The sequence below is a fragment of the Silurus aristotelis genome, assembly GCF_946808225.1.
Source record: "Silurus aristotelis genome assembly, chromosome: 1".
NCBI classification, from domain to species: Eukaryota; Metazoa; Chordata; class Actinopteri; order Siluriformes; family Siluridae; genus Silurus; species Silurus aristotelis.
The window spans coordinates 41684019-41705067 of record NC_139574.1 but is presented as its reverse complement, the minus strand read 5'-3'; the positions used below and the strand labels follow the sequence as shown (position 1 = coordinate 41705067).

The 21049-nt window shown below is 38.2% G+C and overlaps 2 protein-coding genes across 2 annotated transcripts in view; one reads left to right on the top strand and one right to left on the bottom strand.

Annotated features, from left to right (window-relative positions):
• LOC310724557 (eukaryotic translation initiation factor 4 gamma 3-like) overlaps positions 1-21049 on the top strand; it is a 278886-nt gene that overhangs the window by 256647 nt on the left and 1190 nt on the right. The gene's annotated exons all lie outside the window — the stretch shown is intronic.
• On the bottom strand, positions 4737-6597 carry LOC310731660 (little elongation complex subunit 1-like; the record flags this gene model as incomplete). Its single annotated transcript, XM_083551418.1, has 5 exons — positions 6496-6597; positions 5537-5727; positions 5252-5352; positions 5072-5161; positions 4737-4945 (listed from the first exon to the last, which is right to left on the bottom strand). Exons 1-5 carry the CDS (start codon positions 6550-6552, stop codon positions 4737-4739), a joined length of 648 nt encoding a protein of 215 aa, XP_083407544.1. The 5' UTR covers positions 6553-6597.

Genomic DNA, 21049 nt, shown 5'->3' with positions numbered 1-21049 from the left:
GACTTTCAATGGTAAAAGTTCCTGACAACAGTGTGCTACATACACAATTTACATCTCTTTTGAAACAACACACTTTGGGCTTTACATCATCCAAAGATGCTGAAGTTCCTTAGAAAAAAATGTGTAAATCATAAAACATTTATATATCTGAGTTTAATACCCCTGATCAATGTAAAGACACTGATCATAATCATCATCATAATGTACTAACGTTAATTTGATGAGACAGACTCCACTTTGGACAAATTCAGTCTCCACATTAGACAATCACAGATCGAGCAGCTGCTAAAAGAGGCCAAAAAGCAAGAGCCCTGCAACCACGACGTGATTTGAACACGCAACCTTCTGATTTGGAGTCAGACGCGCTACCGTTACGCCACGAGGTCCAAGTTGCATGTGAACCCACCTCATGGCACAGAGTTGGCTTTGTATTTTTTTCATCACGGTTGTAATGACAAATTGAGTCTGATGGTCACGTTGCAGGCTCTGACATTTTCCGCTTTTGAAGTCCCTGATTGTTGGTGTAATTAGGATTCATACATGAGTAAATAATGGTTTAGTCTCACTGTGGTAAGCATCCTTTATGGTGGTATTTTGACCAACAAATGGCTGTAGTTGTCTTTGTTTGAACCCATAAGATATTCCCATGATCCTCCCATGCAAATATCATTGGTTCAAACATACTTTAACTGTGACATTATTTGACGTGTCACTGAAACGTAAATTGTGAATACATAGGGTTGTTTTTTACTCTGGACAGGCAACACAGAAGATGCTGCGGGTAAACAGAATAATTCACAAGTCACTGTTATATGAACAATAAAACATTTAATTTAAATTACCGGAAAATCTACAAAAATGTCAAATAATAAAATATAATAGATGCAAACACACAAAAGGTACAAATAATATTTCAAAATAATGTATATATTAGCGAAAGAGGCACAGGGTTTATTTGTATTTTTGTTATTATTATTAAATCTGATTAAACATTTTAGGAGAATATTTTCTTTATGTGGTTTGAGCTATAGGTGGTGGTGAGGGTTTCTGTGCGTACGTGTGTGTGTGCGTGTGCGTGTGTGTGTGTGTCTGTGTGTCTGAGTTTTAGCCTGTGCATCTTCCGGGATCTGAAGTTCCAGGTGCCACCCAGTAAACTCCATGCAGTGGGTCCAGTAGAATGGGGAGTAATACAAACAGAGACACAGGGTTTATGTTTATTGTTGTTGTTGTTTTAAAATCTGATTTAAAAAATGTGAGAAATTATTTTGCATCATTTCATCTTTAGGCGATGGTGAAGGTTTGGAGGTGGTTGAACCATACACCTCATATAAAGAATCTAAAAAACAACAAGAAATACGTCACACATTTTAACAGCAGGAACAAGAAGCACCAAGTGTTCAGAATGCAGCCACATCATTATTCACATATCAGCTCACTGTATTTTCATGTGAAACAAACATGTAACATCTGTAACTTAGACAAAAGCAGCATTTCACACGAAAGAATCAAACGTACAAATTCACACGTGATGAAATGATACACGATTACATGTTCATTAGCTGAATGAGATCTAAATCACTCGTTCACACACTCGTTCACAGTGAGGTTCTGTAACAGCATGTGCTTTTGAGGAGATACTTACAGTACATGTATCTGGACTCTAAAGTCCGTTCCGAATGATCCTGACAGGAACAACAATAACTACAAAGGAAGATAAGGCACATACTGTGTGATCTCTAACATGTTCATTCACACACTTGTTCACACACTCATTCACACACTCGCTCACACACTTGCTCACACACTCGTTCACACACTTGCTCACACACTCGTTCACAGTGGTTCTGTAACAGCATCTGCTTTAAAGAGAAACTTATTTTGGTTTGGATTCTGCGGAGGTCCAATAATATTATTGTGCCTGATGGCATCAACATCAATTCTGTTTATTCTGGGAGCATCTCCCATTTCATTTGTCCTTCTGGGTATCCTGAGAGAGAGAGAGAGAGAGAGAGAGAGAGAGAGAGAGAGAGAGAGAGAGAGAGAGAGAGAGAGAGAGAGAGAGAGAGAGAGAGAGAGAGAGAGAGAGAGAGAGAGAGAGAGAGAGAGAGAGAGAGAGATGGTAAGGAACTTAGATTTGCTAGATAATACACATGTACTCAACACACACTTACAAAGCTTTCGCTCAGCAGCTCTCAGTGTCTCTCTGTTTTCAGTTTCATCAATATGTCTGGTAATTGTGTAATCTGAGAGGAACTTTAGCTATTTCTTTAACTGCGTCAGGGCCGAGCATCTTGTTGACAGCGGCTTTGCAGGCAGGGGGCATTAATGTCTCTGCCTCAGTGTGGGGCTTTTTTCGATTAGTGAGAGAAATTATTCACAAATAGCAAAAACTCATCCAAGAGGTCACAAAAGACCCCACAACAACATCCAAAGAACTGCAGCCTCACATGCCTGTTAAGGTCAGTGTTCACAACTCCACCATGAGAAAGAGACAATTGGGGAAAAAACCAACAACAAAAAAAACCACACCGTCTCATTGTGCAATAGACGTTAATAGGAACCTCAGCGAGCGAGTCTCCGAACTGCAAGCCGACCCCTGTTTTTATTTCTTAAAGAAATACATTTTGTTTTGCTACATAGTGTTTATTTCCTTAAAGTATGGAAACATTTGGGACATCCTGCAGAATGAGGACAATGATGATTTGACAAGAAATAGAAGCCAGAAAAGAGCTTCAAACCTGAATATCAAGAGTTAAAATAGAACAGTCTGGTTGATTGGTGGTTAATATAAATTAAAAAAAATAATGACCCCAATGTACTTTGGTTTGGTCTAGTAGTATTTTCTAGTACAGCTTTTGTCACTGTCGGATGGACCCACAGTAGACATGGATGGGATGCAAATATATAGCAAGTCCCATTGTGCTTTTCTTCTAGGTGAGGCTGTGCCAGAATCCCAGGCTCCAGCTGAAGAACAGCACCCCTTACATCCTTGACATTCTGCAGGACACGTACCAGCACCTGAGGATGATCCTGTGCAAATACGAGGAGAACCAGAAACTCGCTCAGCTCAGCGAGAACGACTACTTTAAAGTCTACATCGACAGCCTGATGAAGAAATCGAAAAGGGCAATCCGTCTCTTTAAAGAGGGCAAGGAGAGGATGTATGAGGAGCAGTCCCAGGACAGGTAGGCCCTCGGCTTCACGATGTATATGTGTATGATTGCAGGTTTTGTTGGACTGTTCTGTGCAATTGGCACTTTGTTGTTTTTCTTGGGTGTTTTGATGCTGACACGTTACCTGGGTGTTAGCATTGTGTTTAGCTAATACCCGACTGATCCTGTTTCTTTTTGATGATGCGTCCAGGAGGGAGGAGCTTGAACTTCTTTTGAACCGAGACTTATTTTCATTTCAGAGATTGCTAAGCAAAATGACCGTGAAGGCATCTTGATGATCCCCAAGACTTTTGGGAAAAGGAAAGCTGAGTAGTTGAGCGCGAGCCGTTTGCATGTTGTTAGCGCAATGCTCGATGTTCACAATGCAAGTTATTGCTCGTAATGCATTAAATAAAAAAAAGTTTTTGCTCCTCCTGAAAAGTATTTATAAATCATGTTACTCACAATACAAGCTTCCCCTGTACGTGAATTATCATGACACCAATCGGAACTTTTGCTGTTTCCTTACGGATCGTTTTAATTGGCGGATTCTGGTCCTTGATTTGAGACTTAACGCATCAATAAAACAAATCTTTAGTGATGAAAAAAAACATTTTCACCTGAGATCTTTACATTTTTTCATACCTGTTAGTATTAAGATGGTTGAGAACCTCACACTGGTTCTCTAAACACATTCTTATGTTGTCTGTTCAGTGTCTATAGGATCTTTACGATGTGGGTATGTAAGGTACACGGAATGTCTTTGTGAGGGCTCACATATCTCTGGTTACTATGTCTTCTTACCCAATCAGGAACAGTTTTAGGCCAGGTTTTTTCCAGTGTGAATATATACTTGTCTGTTATCTGCATTAAACTGAATAAGAACATATGCGTCATTCTGTGTGCTGTGTGATTCTTCCCTGATCAGAAAAGACCCCAAGGGCATCGTAGTTTGTATGGAAAACCTCTCCAAGATTTAAGTGTTTGTTCAGGCATGATAAAAATATAACAATATCTGAGTAAAGGAAAGGACGTTGTGAATAAATGTGTTGCGTTAAAGGTTTTTAATTTTTAATAAAAATGAAGAAATGTGTGCTGCATTAATTGTGCATTAATAATATTAGTGCTGTTAAAATGAATTTGGGTTAACGTGTTTATTAACACGCTCATTTTGAAAGGTTTTTTCAGTATAAAGGACATTATATAAAGGTCAACCCAAACAGATCACAACAGTTAAGCTTTTTCATGAGTCATTTATACTTTTGCATTTTCTTTGTAGAATCTGTACAAAAACACACAATTTGACTTAATTTCAAAACACCAGGAAAACTGTAATGCAGGGAAAATGTACAAGAATCTGTATGCGCTCTGTTATACTGCATGTATTATATGCTGTATAATAATGATGGTGTCTACAGCTGTGGCATCATGTTGATGTTATTAAGAGGATGATTGGGACTGAAGGCAGATGATTGGGTGTGAAACGCACGACCCGAAACTGTAAAGAGACAATCAATAACACTGCAGATCTATTATGTGTTTTATTTATTTATGTACAAAAACATAAAAAAACAATTATATCTATTAAACATTATTTATTGTAATAATTTTTTGGGTCTTTAGGTGAGAAGAAAGAAATCTGATCTGCTTCAGGCACTTGGGGACGGCTGGAGGAACAGGCTTTGTGAGGTCTTTCTTCCACGATTCTAAAGCGTTCAGAGCGACTTTGGGGCTGCTGGGTGCCAGATCATGAGTGGCATAAACCACTGCGAGCTGCACCTCCCACGGCAAATCTGCACACAAAATCCATCATAAAATTAGGACTTGCTGGAACACTTTCCTGTTGATAGAGAACTAAAAATCAGAGAATAAAGATAAAGATTGATTAAGGACGTGTTTAATTGATCCTTTAGTGATACCTTTTTGTCCCCTGAACTCAGTGATGCTTTTTGTTAGATCCTCCACTGATGCTGCCACGTTCTCCTTAAGGCCATTTTGGCCAAGTCGCCCTGTTTGAGATAAAGAACATGAGTGAAAAACAGAAGAATCCAGAAATAATGTGAGATAATGCTCTAAAACAGGATTTACAGGAAACTTACCAAGTAGCCTGAATATTGCTGCTACAGAGACGTTTCTGTACTTCGTTTCCTCTGTTTGTGTTTGTTTCAGCCACGTATTCAAAATGAGCCACACACTTTTTCTGATGAATAAAAAATTGAACATATCAAATTGTAATTTTATGCAACAAGAATGGCAAATTTGCAGTATTTGGGACACACACTGTCTCATATGAGTCTCACATTTGCCAGTTTGCAATTTATCTAATGTTTAATAAACTAGAAAGATGAGAATTAAACACGTTGAAGCAGTTTCACATTCAGTACCGAATAACATGGGAGTCGGTCCAAATCCAGCCCAGTTGTGCACACAGAAGGTCCAGGCTGAAGACGTAGTCCCAGGCAGCAGGACAGAGATCATCACCATACCAACTGCTCTTCTGGAAAGTCAGACTTTTGTCTTTCAGAAGAGCCTTCAGTGTGCTGGTGATGGTGCTGCAGATGTTTCCTGGAGGCTCCTGGCAGAAAAATACATCATTTCTTTAAAAACCAGATCAATGAAACAATGTTTACAATAATATGATCATAACTGAAAGTTCACAACCAATCACAAGTGCAGATGATTGAAATACTGAGGTAGAGCTCTAACTGTGCATTCTGCTCTTTTTATAACCTCCATTTATTACTCTTATGTGAGGAGGAGTCCTAGAAAATGACCTCCAAACGACTCCAAGATTTTAAAACACATGCAAAAGACCACACGTTACTAAAGGGTTTATGTATCAGACAGTAGCAGGGGTAAATACTGCTCTAGAATAGTACATGAGTATGTAATTTGAGGCACAGATTTAGTTTGTTTATTCAGTATTGAGCACAGTGTCACATGGTTCTATATCACTTCCTTTATTAGTATATTATGAAACACAGATTGTTTTGACTGCATGTTTATTGCACTGATCTGATCATTTTGTCATAAACAGCGACATTAACGCTGGAGTTAAGTGCAGTTTTTTTGCTGCTCATTATCAGTGTTTACTCACACTAATAAAAAAAGGACTACAATAGCGATGTCCTGTAACACTTTTTGCTTGAATTTTTTAAGAAAAAAATGAAATACTTATTGATTAAATTCAACATGGATTTATAATGAATTTGCTCCATAGATCACATGGACATTGGACATTAAAAGTAGATTAAGATTGCAGTAAAACACTTGAAAATTCCAGTTGAAAAGCGATATTTAATGATTATTCTGGTGACAGTTGTGATGAGAATCAGCTACTTACTGTATCCCAGTGCAGAAATTTGCTGAGCAAGTAATAAATCTTGCCGTATGCCTTCATTTTGGACACGATGTGAATGGCTCTGCATAAAGGGCTGTTACAGGAGAAAACACTTGGCAACTAGCTATTTTGGTAATCAATTAATCTAATGATTTTTTCCCCCAATTAATTGAATAAAAAACAAATTTATAATTAGATGTTTTGTTTATTATAACTGTATATCATTAATCATACAAAATCATTTAAGTATGAAAGATGAAGCAATTTGTGTAAATCAACATTTGTATTGTATTTTACAGATGGCAAGTTGGCAAACATACTTAAAAAAATCTATATAAAATATTATAAATTTTTTTTAAATAATTTTTGTTTAAAAAAACTACAGTAATTTTTTTTAGTTGTGAAAATATAAACATCTAGAATATATAATAAATACAATGTTGTATAATAATGAATGATATGCATACATTAAATATAAAAATTGAAAACAAGCATTTGAACGTAGTAAAGCCGCAGTAAATCACTTTTTAAAACAGATAAGTTACTGTTGTAGACAAATGCTATAAAAAGAGAATGAAGCGGAGAAACGCAGCAAGTTAACAGACTTAATGAAAAAAAAAGGAAAAATATGCATCAGTGTACAAATGCTGTTATTTACTGCTTTTAGATTTAGTGTTTGTTCGCACCGTTTTAATGAAATCATCATGATGATGTGATCGAGTCGATTGCGCAACCTGATGCTCGCGAGTCACGACAGAACAGATCCAGTGCGACTCCCGAAGTTACAAACAAACAGTTTACACAATAACACTTCATTAAACTACACCATTTTCACATGATGAGGATAACAGCATTCGCTCACAACCAATTTCATCATCGATTATTATCGATTCGATTAGTTGTTGCAGCTCTAATAATAAATAATAAACTCAGTGTTTCAAAGAGAATAAAAACCCATAAAGTTTGGAAACTCACTGTTCCAGCAGTCGTACAGTCGCTCTATTAAACATTTTTCTACTATTGAACATCAGGTAGCTGCTGAGTGTGTAAGTAGTAGTAGAATATAGTAGACTCTTTAGACCAGGGGGTCCAAACCTTTTTATTACTAAAGTCCTGTATTAGATCTGTTACATATGAATTGTGTGTGGACATGACGTCTCTCCTGAAGGTTGTCGGTTACAAGACGGAGACAAAAAGTTATGGACGGCAAACTTTTTTTTAACGGCCATAAAGTGAAATCTATTAATATAAAGTGTGGGTTTGGTCATATGAGGGGATTTCAGTCAGCATCAAGGGGTAATTTTGCTGGTGTCGGCATAAAGACTAACAGCGGTGTGTAAGAGCAGTGTCTCTGTTGTGTTACAGCTTCATCAACACTTTAATCTCGTAAGAAGCGCGAGACTGAGAGGAACCACCACATCCAGAGTCCACCCACATCCAGCTCAAGTTCCAGCTGTGGAGGAGAAACCAGTTTAATATTCAGTGAAAGCTTCTTCAGCATCTGTGAGTGACGTCCAGATCTACAAGAACACACACACACACACACACACACACACACACAACAATAACTATATTTAGTACCGTATTTTTCGGACTATAAGCCGCTACTTTTTTTCCCAGGAAACAGAGCTGCTGCACGGGAGCTTGGACTTAATGAGTCGATGATAAGACGTTGGAAACAGCAGCATGAGGATCTGAATCGGTGCAAAAAGACAATAAAATCCCGAACCAGAAAATGAGTTCGAAGTCTGGGTCAACGCACAGAGAGCGGACGGCCGAGGTGTTTCAACTGTGCAGATCCGACTGAAAGCGAAAACTATCGCCACCTCAATGAAGCTTGAGGATTTTGGAGGTAGACCATCGTGGTGTTTTAGATTTATGAGATGTAAAGACCTGTCCATAAGGTCACGGACGACTCCGTGTCAGCAGCTTCCTCCAGACTACGAGGAAAACGTTTCAAACCTTTGCAAATTCACTCATGTAAAGATAGCGGAGCATTCCATCAGCCCACACGACATAATTAATATGGATGAGGTTCCGCTGACATTTGATCTGCCGTTCAACAGAAAAGGTGAATCATTCATCGTGCTAAAAACAACTGGCCACGAAAAAACGCACTTTACCTGCGTACTGAGCTGTACGGCGTCGGGAGAAAAACTTTCACCGATGGTCATCTTTAAACGGATTACGATGCCAAAAGAAAAACTCCTGATAGAAATCGCTGTCAAAGTAAACAAGAAAGGATGGATAACGGAAAGCCTAATGAAAGAACGGCTGACGCAGTGTTACGGCAAGAGACCGGGAGGATTTTTTCACAAGAACAAGGCATCGCTCGTTATGGACAGCATGAGGGTTCACGTAACAGATTCTGTGAAAGAAGCCATCAAGAGGACAAACTCCATTCCAGCTGTGATTCCCGGGGGCATAACAAAGTATTCAGTGGGAGGTTTGGATGACAAGGGGGGAGAAATCCTTCACTAAAACGGGCCGAATGCGAAGAGCAACTTATGGACAAGTCTGCAAGTGGATCCTGACAGCGTGGAGCACGGTCAAAAAATTCACTATAATCAACGGGTTTGGAAAGGCTGGACTACTGTGTGTTGAAGAGGGCAGCACGAGCTCAGCGGGGAATTTGCCTTCAGATGAACATGACGAGAGCGACAATGAAACGATTCTGAGAGAACATCGAATGAAGCAATTCTGAGGCTGTTCAACTCCGACACCGAAGGAGATGACTTCAGTGGTTTCAGTTCGCAGGAGGAGGAACAATGACTTTACTGGTAGGCTCCTGTTTTGTTACAAGCCGTGTTACAGGCACTGTTTTTTGTTAAAGCCTGTGTTAAGTTGTTTAGTTTTAGTGTAGGCACCGGCGGCTTATAGACAGGTGCGGCTTATTTATGTTAAAAATATATATATATTTTGTAATTCAGTGGGTGCAGTGTGTGTGTACGGTAGTTCATGCTTTTGTTACATCTAGATTAGACTACTGTAACACTTTACTGTCTGGGTGTTGGAGTAAGTGCATAAATAAGATTCAGTTAGTTCAGAATGCAGCAGCAAGAGTCCTGAAAAGCGACTGATCCGAAGCTGCGGCTTTTCAGCTGATTCACACTGTGTGGTCAAAAGTATTTGGACACCGGTCTATTTTAGTCAGATGTGTTTCATTCACTATTTATGCTGAGAACCTGCATGAAGATGGTACTAAATTTATTAAATGTACTATTTACATGTTAGAACTCAACTTGCTCTGACCTCAAATCAGGCTCTAAACTGTAGCAGTTCCTCCTCCACCCACACGGGGGAGACTCCTCTGTGGAAGTTATGCAGAGTTACAGGAAGTCACATTTGGTTTCTCTAGTTTCTGTAGGTGGACGATTTTATCGCATCTCATGTACAAATTGCAGTAGCAGTTCTGCAGAATTCACGTCTCAATGAGAGAAAAAGCTCAGCTTTAGTAACTCATCCTGCTGTTTAAATCAAAAGATTTCAATAAAAAGAGAATCTCAGCATCTCCAACTAGAAATACAATGTGGATTCTGTTCAGGTTCATACAGCAGGTGATGGAACTCATCATCAGTTTGCATGTTAATGAGCTGGATGAAGCATTTATTCATTAGTTATTTATCCAGTTATCATCTGTTTACCTGTTATTTCAACAAAACCAGATTTTCTCCTGCAAACCAAGTTCAAGAAAATGCTACAAGGAATTGACTCCCATGTCGTGTTTGCTGGACTTTAGAATGTAATACTTTATTGCACTGAGGGGCTTTAGTACATAAAGGTCTACATTTAAACATATTTATGATTTTATAATGAATAATTTGTATTATTATTATATGCAGATTTACACATTTATGAAACCCAAAGTGATAAAATGATTAAATTCCTAATAATTGGTTTTGCTTAAACAATAAAACTGGACTGGACTGATCTTGCTGATCAAAGCAGGGAACATTCATAAATCCCCCCAAAACTATAATAATAATAATAATAATAATAATAATAATAATAATATTAATAATAATAATAATAATAATAATAATAACTGCAGTTGGTTGTCAGATGTCAGTCTCACACTGCCCTCTAGTGGCCCTGTCAGGACTTTCTTTTTACTTAATTCTGTACAAATATTATTAATGGTGTTTTGTTTTTCTAGTTATATGTGATGTTGATCTTTTACAAAGCAAGATATTTTTCTTAATAATATTAAACTGTCTAAAACTTAAACTGTTGATTAAATCAGATGATTAAAATTAATGTAATAAATAATGTAGAAATACCGAGTACAGATTTAATAACATTGAAACAATTTATTTTGTCAAAAGGTTTTTTTTTTATATATAAAATCCAGTCTTTATGTTGAGAACCTGCATGAAGTTAGAATTAAATTTATTATCATCTGCATGCAAGAACTCAATCAAACATATTAGAATCCAATGAAAACTTGAACAATACTCAAATCAGACTCTGAACTGTACAAATGCTATTTGTTCTGTTATTGAACTAGAAACAGTGAATGTTGAGATGTTTGGGAACTGATTATTGTCTGTATATATGCAGGTCAGGGGTTTTTTCATGCTGGAACACCGTTCATTACAATGAGACGATGATGTAAGATGACGAGCCAAACCACAGAGACGAAGCTGAGTGAGGTGAACCCCTCAAACTAACCCAGGAACAGAGAAGGAACTTTCTGACCAGCTGCTGAACAAAAGTTTCTTTTTCTTGAGTGAGACTGCTGAAAGAAATATTTTTAAGGAGACAGAATGTTTTATGTTACAGATTTTGTTAGAACTGTGTAATTGAGTCATTTACCAGTGAATCTTTCGATTCAGACTCAATTGAACCGAAACCAGTGAACCGACATTTTTGAGTTATTGTTACACTGTTAATAACATTATTATCAGATTTATTATTATTATTATTATTATTATTATTATTATTATTATTATTATTATTATTACTAACACATTATTAGATATTACTTTCATTATAATGAAGTTTTATAGAAAAAATTATAACTAAATGAACAATTCCCTATGTTATGTTATAATCATCTCATTCATACAACTGAGCAGTTGAGGGCCCATGATAGCAGCTCCAACAGTCATTTAGTTGAATCTTCTGAGGAGAAGTGGGTTCCACACACCAGCCATCAACCAGAAAAGAGGTTCAAGCAGTCTCCAAACTCAGCACCTGTTTCAGCTCTACCAGTAAGAGTGAGAGACAGAAAATCCCAGTCTTCACTGGTTGTATCCCCCAACACACCTGAAGAGAGGTGGAATAAGGATTTTACAACCCAGCCAGTCTGTAGACCATCTGTCATGGCACTTGTTGATGAGAAGATGTTGGGACGGGCTACAAACTGTTCTACAGAAGTCGTCAACAAACTGGCTGAGAGAAGAGGATGTGCTGTTTGTAGAATGGAAGGATAAAAGGAAGGTCCAGATGTGCTCCATCATTCACAGAGGCACTGAAGGAAGCATTGTGCTACTTTTATTTTCATTACTTTCTTCTTCTACTGTTTTTCTAATGTTCAAATACCAGTCTTATGCTTATTGTGTGAATGTTATTATTCTCAGTACATTTGGTTATCAGGCTGCTTTTCCTCAAACAGACGGAGGGAGAAAAGGACTACACACAGTCTCAGAATAATGTTTATAGGAAACTCGTTTTTATTGTATTTTCTTCAAAGTTGAAATATAAACTCATTACACATGTGACTTTTAACCCGTCACTATTCTGGATTGTTTTAGGACCGAATTCATGTATTTATATATTTAAAAAATAATGTTTTATCATGTACACATTTTTTTCTAATGAACTTCAGCATCTTTGGATGATGTAAAGCCCAAAGTTTGTTGTTTCAAAAGAGATGTAAATTGTGTATGTAGCACACTGTTGTCAGGAACTTTTACCATTGAAAGTCAGGAAGGTCAATTTCAGCTGTGAGGCCCAAAAGTGGGGCTGAAACCGAACAGGGTTCAAGAAACCGGGTTTATTTTCATATAAGTAACAGTATTTAGTTCAGTAAACTTAAGTTGATTTAAAGGAGAATTCAGTGCTGTTTAGTTCAGTAAAGTCTTCATTTAATCCAAAACTATTCGATTTATTAAGTTCAATTATCCTCAAATTAATATTTTTACATTCAATAAAAACAAATCATCCAGTTTTCATTGATGTTTATTTAGTGAATAATGCATTTAATAAACAAGTGGTTTCAACCTTATAGTTGAGGGGAAAAAGAAGATAAAAATTCACCAGTTGTTGAAAACAAAACCAATATAGAAACATTTCTTCCAGCTCATAAATCCTATAAAACATGCAGCATTAAACATGAACTTCCAGCAGATGAACATCTCATAATACTGTCTGGAAGTGAGAAATGTACAGGTTGTTTTTACTCCATACACATGAACTTACTTTGATCAGAAACACAATCATACTCCAAATCAATTAATCAATAAAGTCAATAAAAGAATCCCAAACTGCTGTGTGTCTTGTCCTCGCTATTAATGACGTAATTAGAGCTCCACTACTTCTAATTACCTGCTGTGACAGTGAGCTCTAATACACATCACACTGCCACCTACTGGTCATTTAAGATTCTGCAACATTCATAGAGTCACTCCGGTCAACTTCCGGTTCTCAACTCGGATTCACTCGCTTTATACACAGTTTACAGCCGTTTTTATCTTATTTATGACTGTAATATCGCTTTTCTCTCAGGAACAACAGAAAAGCTGTGAAGACATGATATTTTATCCGCTCCTTACCTCTGTAATGTGCGCATGCGCATAGTGTCAGGTTAAGAGAGACCGGGTTACGACCTTACTGTGACGTCACAGGCAGGAAGATGCCCCGCCCTCCGTCTGTGACGTCACAGTAAGGCAACGTCTATAATTGGGAACGCGTCTTTGTTTCTCTCATTTCCAAGGTTCTTGCGTGTGAGTAAAGAGGCATAAACATGGAGCTCTTCAGAAGGTTGAGAAAGTTTTTTCAAAGCAGAAGAACAAAGAAATCTAAGCAGATTGCTGAAATGAAGGAGAAGCTGGAACTCATGGAGAAAGTAGTAGAAGACTTGGATGCATTTTCTCTTCTAATGATAGAGAAGATAACAGAAGAGAAAGAAAAGAAAGCCGTTCTGCTACAGACGGTGCAAAAGTTGGAGGCTACTTTGGCTTCTGAGCGAAAGCAGCAGGAACAGGACATAACTGAGAGAAGCCAGAGCTGGACGAGAGAACAACAACAACTGGAGGAACGTGTTGCTCAGCTTGAGTTTATTTTGGAACAGACCACCATGGAGCTCCAGTCTTCCCTGGAAATCAATAAGGAACTGGAGAAAACTGTAGACTGTGAGAAAGAGACCTGGAACAGAGAACAAGAGAAAGTGGAGGAACATGTTGCTCAGCTCGAGGTCACTTTAGAACAGACCACCATGGAGCTCCAGTCTTCCCTGAAAATCCATGAGGAACTGGAGCAAACTGTAGAATGTGAGAGAGAGAGCTGGAGGAGAGAACAAAAACAACTGGAGGAACATGTTGCTCAGCTTGAGGTCACGTTGGAACAGACCACCATGAAGCTCCAGTCTTCCCTGAAAATCCATAAGGAACTGGAGAAAACTGTAGAATGTGAGAGAGAGACCTGGATGATAGAGCAAGAACAACTGAAGGAACATGTTGCTCAGCTTGAGGTCACGTTGGAAGAGACCACCACGAAGCTCCAGTCTTCCCTGAAAATCCATGAGGAACTGGAGAAAACTGTAGACTGTGAGAGAGAGAGCTGGACGAGAGAACAAAATAATTTAGAGGAACATGTTGCTCAGCTTGAGGTCACTTTGGAACAGACCACCATGGAGCTCCAGGATACTCAGAATCACTGTGAGAAAGTAAAAAATAGTGCAGAGCAGGAGAGAGATCATTTAATCAGAGACAAAGAGCGACTGGAGGAACGTGTTTCTCAGTTTGAGCCCACGTTGGATTTTGAGGAAAAACAAGAGGACGAAAGAGAGAAAACAAAACTTGACATAGAGGAGAGGAACAACTTACAGCTTCAGACCAACAGGGGGCTCCAGGATACCCAGAATCTCTGTGAGGAAGAAAAGAAGACTTCAGAGAATAAAACAGAACATTATATGAGGGTCCGAGAGCGATGGGAGGAAATTGTTGCTCAGCTGAGACAAAAAAACCTTCAAAAGAAAAGGAGAAATAGAAAAAGAAGAAGCCGACAAGAGAAACAGAGCGTCTGAACATGCCTTTTTCCTCTTTCTGTTTCTCTTATTGCTATTTATGATAGTTTTACACTTATAGTCAATAGTATAAAGCTGAGTGTAAAGCTATTGTATCTAGTAGATTGTCTTGTCTTTCGATAATTTTTTATTTCTGTTTTGTCAAATCTTTTTTTAATCTTTTTTTTAATTTTGATTTTAATCTTTTACTACAAAGAGTCACAATAAACACTATTAACAACCATGATTTTTGTCTTTCTTACAAACGCCGTATGACCTCCTCATGGATTCTTCCATTAAGTTTATATTCCTCTTGTGGGGCAGGGGGCTGTGGCTCGGGGTCATAATGCTGAGGGGGAGGGAGGTCAGGAGGGAGAGGGAAACTGGTCCTCAGTGCCACATTGTGCAAAACACCACACACCCTGATAATCTTACACACTTTTTCCGGGTGGTATAGAAATCTGCCAGCTGAGACATCCAGAGCTCCACATCTGCATTTAAGGAGGTGAGGAGCATCTGAGGGGTGAAGCCTCTGTCACCTGTCATATTATAGACTACATCAGGACAATGTTTACAATTTCTACATGTTGTTAAAGTCACCAGGAAGCCAGTCATCACGTCCTGCAGCTGCCTGTAGTCTGTTCCCTACACTGCTATGTGTCAGGATAAAGGAATCATGTGCTGAAGAAGGTCAGTGTGCCACAGTGAAGGGAAACCTGATGTATCGACTACCCACCTTAATAATAACATCCAAAATGACAGGCATTATGGCACTCAGGGGCAGATACCAGACCTATAGCATGAGATTTAATAGAATTATATTATATCTAAAGAAGGTCTTTGTGAAAAAGTTGATTATATATAATATTTATATAAAGTATTTCCATGTCTGCCATTTCCCACTAAAACAACCTGTTGTCATTAACCCCAGAGTGGTGAGGACCTGTATTTGGACGGGGATGGCATGGTTCTGGTGTGTTTCCCTCTGTAGTACTGGACCCAATTCAGCACATAGATCCAGGAGCACAGCTGTAGGAATCTAAATCAGCTTATTAACCAGTCATTATCCAGGCCAAGAAATCATCATGGTCCCTGGAGACTCTTTTTCTCCTTAATCTTTCATTGGCACCGCAGCATTTATGTTTTATTCCAGCTCATTATAGAAAGATAAAATAAACTGATATTTGGTCCTGTGCCATGAACATATAAGCAATAATAGCTACAGAAAAGCTCCTGCTTCCCTCTGTAGCGGGAATTTAAATCTCATTTAAAATGCTTTCAGTGATTCTACATTCTGTTTCTATGAAGTGTTTTCACAGTTTGCATGTTAATTGGCTGTATGGTGCATTTAAGTGCATGTGAATTATGTGAATTTATGAACCACATCTGGCTGGAAAAGACAAGTGTCCAAATACTTTTGACCACACAGTGTGTATCAGCTGACAAGCAGCAGCTTCGGATCAGTCGCGTTTCCACTGGGATTCAACTCTGAAAGATCACTTTTGATTTTTATTATATGAAATATTTTATATTATATATTTGATATTATTTGGTTGGACTTTTCTTTCCTCAGCATCACTTGGATTTTCCTCCTGTAGCTCCGAGAGACGCCGTGTTCCAGGTGGAGGATGAAGACCCTCTGCCGGGATGAAGCGAACTGTACGACCCCTGGAACGGTGAGTTTCTGAGCTTTATGGATTTTATTTTCTTTAAAACACAGAGTTGATCATTTATTATAATTATTATTATTATTTTTATTATTATTATTATTATTATTATTATTATTATTATTATTATTATTGAGAAACAAATCACCCATAAAATCCCCAAACAGGCGGAAAGGTGATGAGGACCATCGGTACCTGAGTGAAGCGGGGAAAAGCTATGTTCCTCATTTTGTGTTTACTCCTGATCATTAGCATAAAGATAACAGACTTGCAGGAAAAAGTGGACACATTTGTCTAAAATAAATAAATAAAGAATGATAATAAAGAGTGATAATATTTCCATAAATGTTGCAGTGAGCAGAAATGGACCTTTCGGCTAATGGTGTAGGAGACATCATCATTAGCCTCATGCTAGCCGGGTTTGCTAGCGCTGCTTTTGTGTTTATTTTATTAGAAACGTCTACTTTTTGACTAAAAGATGAATAAAACTATATTTAATAAGATATCATAAGTTACATTAGTACATAATTTTACTTATAGTTCACTAAAAATCTGTGTAGTGTATGACTGAGTTGTTCCTCTGTGTGCTTCAGTAACTGCTGTTAAACTGAGAGGAAAGAAAAATGGGTTCAGTTCAGCAGAAATGAACTGATAAACAGTGTTAGGAAAAGACAAAGTGTTCAAATATTTACTCAAATATAAATTGTGATAACTTGTTAAAATGTTTTTAATGGTTTAATAGAGGATTTATTCAGGTTTAAACACACAAGCTGGTGGTGAAGGTAATATTGATTATAGATTCCTTTCACGAGACGCATCTCACTGTGTGTTTGTCTCTTCAGACACAAGAAGACGGAGACAGGATACAGCATCAGTCTCCTTCAAGCAGCTCGTCCCCTGTGAGGACTCGGTCTTCTCCAAGCAGCTCGTCCCCTGTGAGGACTCGGTCTCCGCCAAGCAGCTCGTCCCCTGTGAGGACTCGTCTCCTCCAAGCAGCTCGTCCCCTGTGAGGACTCGGTCTCCTCCAAGCAGCTCGTCCCCTGTGAGGACTCGGCCTCCTTCAAGCAGCTCGTCCCCTGTGAGGACTCAGTCTCCTCCGAACAGCTCGTCTCCTACCAGTCATGAGCCTCACATGAAGATGAATATAGAGCACATAGTGTTTGAACAGCTTTATGTTATAGGTTACAGATGGATTTCTGTCCAACACCAGGGGATCAGGAGGAAAAGGGAAAAAGATGAGATCAAGAGGAAGAAGATGAAGAGAAGATGTTATGGACTCATCTCTCTGAGCAACAGTTTTAAGTCTCATCTCACTCGTTCCTGTTCAGTATCTCACCTCAGGACTGGGGATATCAAAGATTCCTGTAGATGATGTGTTGTGTATACAGTAGAACATCAGCTGTAGGAGAACCAGGGAATAATTGACCAAACAAGGATTTAAATATCAAGATTTAGCAGAAAGGAGGAAGTTGTTTTTGCTGTGAACTGATCAAATGTTACACTAGGGCACTTTGTATTTGTGGAAGTGGTGTTACGAATCTCACGTGTAAACATTTAAATTGTTTTTATGCCTCGTTAGTCTTAAAACTAACATTTATAGAACTGACTAATAGAAAGTGTTTTTTTTTTTTTCATGGATCACCTCAAATCAGTGTTACATTCATTGTGTGTGTATAATGATGGCATGTCAGTTATAAGGGTGATGAAGGAAAAGTCAAATCTAAATAAAGTTTGTCACTTTTTTGTTTCTTGTCATTATTTGTTGTCCTCCCCATGTGCTGCTGTACACAGGTGAACAGAGACGTCCATTCCACACCAAACTTTTTACAGAAATCACCAAATCTTGATTTTATTACTGCTGAGATAATTTTATAGGAGTTTAGTTTCTTATTTTAATACCGATATAAAAATCCCATACATATTATGGTGTAGTCGTGAACCAGTTGAGAAAACACTAAGTGCTTGTAAAAAGACTGGCAGCAGATCAAAATCAATCAAATCTTTCATTAATGTTTTTTCTTTTTTAAATACATTTTTGGACTTGATTGTATTCAATAAAAAATATGTATTACAGTTAATTTACCTTGTGATTAATTTACCAGATTATTTTATTCTTATGATAATTTCTTACTTACAAACATCTTAATAAGTAGATGATTACAATTAAAAGATAAACAGAGACTATAAATACTACCATGTGTTTAAGTAAAACATCTGTTTGTGTTCAGAGAAGGTAAGTATAATGAATAATCTAAGGGAAATTTAATAAAGTGTTTGTTAAAAGTGCAGTGTTGTCAGGAAACAGAAGGAAGCGAGGTCAGGTAGCATGAATGAATGATTTCTTTTCTAATAGCTCATAACACACATCTGACACGCGCTAATCACGTGTTCTCTCATTCTCTATTTTCAATGCACTTCTACTCCCCCTAATGGTCACGTTAAGTATAAAAACAACAGGTCCCCATATGCAGTACAAACTAATTACACCTCAAATTAAACCCCATAATTTTTTATCAAAATCACATTCCAAACTGCAAACATGTGTTTTCTAATAAATAATATAATTCTAAATATTTTAATACCCTACTGTGTCTAAACAGAGGAGCGCTATAGGAACTCGTGTAGGGTTTACAATCACACACCACTTCGCTTGTCTTTACACCACCCGTTTTCAGCTTCCGTGTCTGCATTTGAATCATTGAAGCCCCGCCTCTTTTGTGACGTCGGTATCTCTGATAGCGCCCTGGACTCGCTTTTATTGTCATGACAACTTTGTTGTGCTGTTGTTTAACACAAACATTTACTGATCACAGCAATGAAGCGCAAACAAACAGCTGAAATGTTTTTAATTGTTTTTAGTGATAAGCGTCAATGTTTTGAACAATCCGCTCTCCAAGACACCAAAAAGGATTTTTCAGCCAGAAAGAGCGACTTTCAGAAGAAAGGAGAAATAATGACAGATAATAAGACGGGTAACAGCTTTTATTTTGTAGATAAATTTAACGTTGCCAAGTGCAGAGATAAAAAAGGCAACATCAGAAGGCCAATGAATGCCTACATGGTTTGGGCGAGGAAACAGCGGCCCATCTTTTCCAAGGCCAATCCAAATAGCAGCTCTGCAGAGATCAGCATGCAGCTTGGGATCCAGTGGAACAAACTGAGTGAAGAACAGAAGAAACCCTACTACACTGAATCATGGAGGCTTAAACAGGAACACGAACAGTTGTTTCCTGGTAGGTGAACTTTCTTTATAGACAAATGGCAAAATAACAAAACAAACACATCAATTCTGACACTTTTATTGTTTTTATGTTGCTTCTTACTCTTTAAATTCTTCTTTTCTATCATGTAGATTGGGTTTATAAACCGCTTCCAAAGAAGGGAAGGAGAAAAGGCAGTGTGCAGAGTAGTGACTCACAGAGGAGACCTGATCATCAACCAAACCACCATATAGTCATGAACATGCCAGAAGAAGTACCAGTCCATGACCTCGTGCCTGAAGTTAGTGATCAGTTCCCCGGCCTTAGCCACCAAGAACTGCTGTCTCCTAAAGACTTCTGCTTTGATCCTCCTCTTTTCCCTTCTGTTTCTGAGTCGACTTTCTGCCAGACCAAGTGAGTTAGTAAACTGCATTGGAACAGTTTCAGAAGAATGACATGCAAATGAAGTTTTACTCTGCATCTTAAATAATCGCCATAATCGCCACTCATTTACTTTAATATGCAGCTAAAATTGTGCACTTCTGTTTACAGCACCTGCTATGGGTCTGAGTGTACAAGCAGTGAGGTTCAGCTCGAGGACGAGGAGGAAATCACTTTGCTCAACAACGACATCTTTTCCATTTTAAATGAGGATTGTGACTTTTTTAACCAGTCTGAAGCCATGAATCATACTGAAGACCCCCACAACAGCACAGAGATCCTGGATTCTGTACCAGCCTTTGATGTCGACAGCTTCGAGGATCTGTTGAAGAAACTTGAAGAGATGGAAAATGATTCAGGAATAGAGGAAGATGGTGAAATACGAACGTTTCATGTACTTTAGTGTGCATGTTGTTTCACCATCTTCATTTTTTTATTTTATTTAAATAAATAAAGATTTTGAATTTCAATCATGTCTAATGTCTCTTCATCACAGAGAGCATTCAATGATGGTATTTTTTTTCTTGAAATCCACTTTAGTAAAGTCAGTGATGTTTGATGTCCTTAAAGAAAAGGAATTTGACAGAAACTGAAGTTGAGGTATTTTCTTGCAGCTTTAGTGCTTTGTTCATTTTGAGCTCTAAAAGCAATATAGCTGACAGTTAATGTGGGGCAGAACCTGATTCACTTAAACATCTGTACTTTATAATTAATCACATGGATTGGCACAAGAAAGTGGATGATCTTTCAGCAGTTATTCTGACAGGGTTAACACTGGATTCACCTCACAACACCTGAACACTACTGCTGGATGGAGCAGCGGGTGCGTGCACGAGCGGCGGTTGGTGAATGGAGGGTGGAGCCGGGGGGAAACGAGCGGTGAGAAGCAGATCTGTGGCTGATGGGACTAATCAGTGTGCTCTGTTTTAGTGACTGGTGATGAGGAGAAAAAGGAGGAAGACACCGAGCAGAGCTGTGTGTGTGTGTGTGTGTGTGTGTGTGTGTGTGTGAGAAGTATAAAA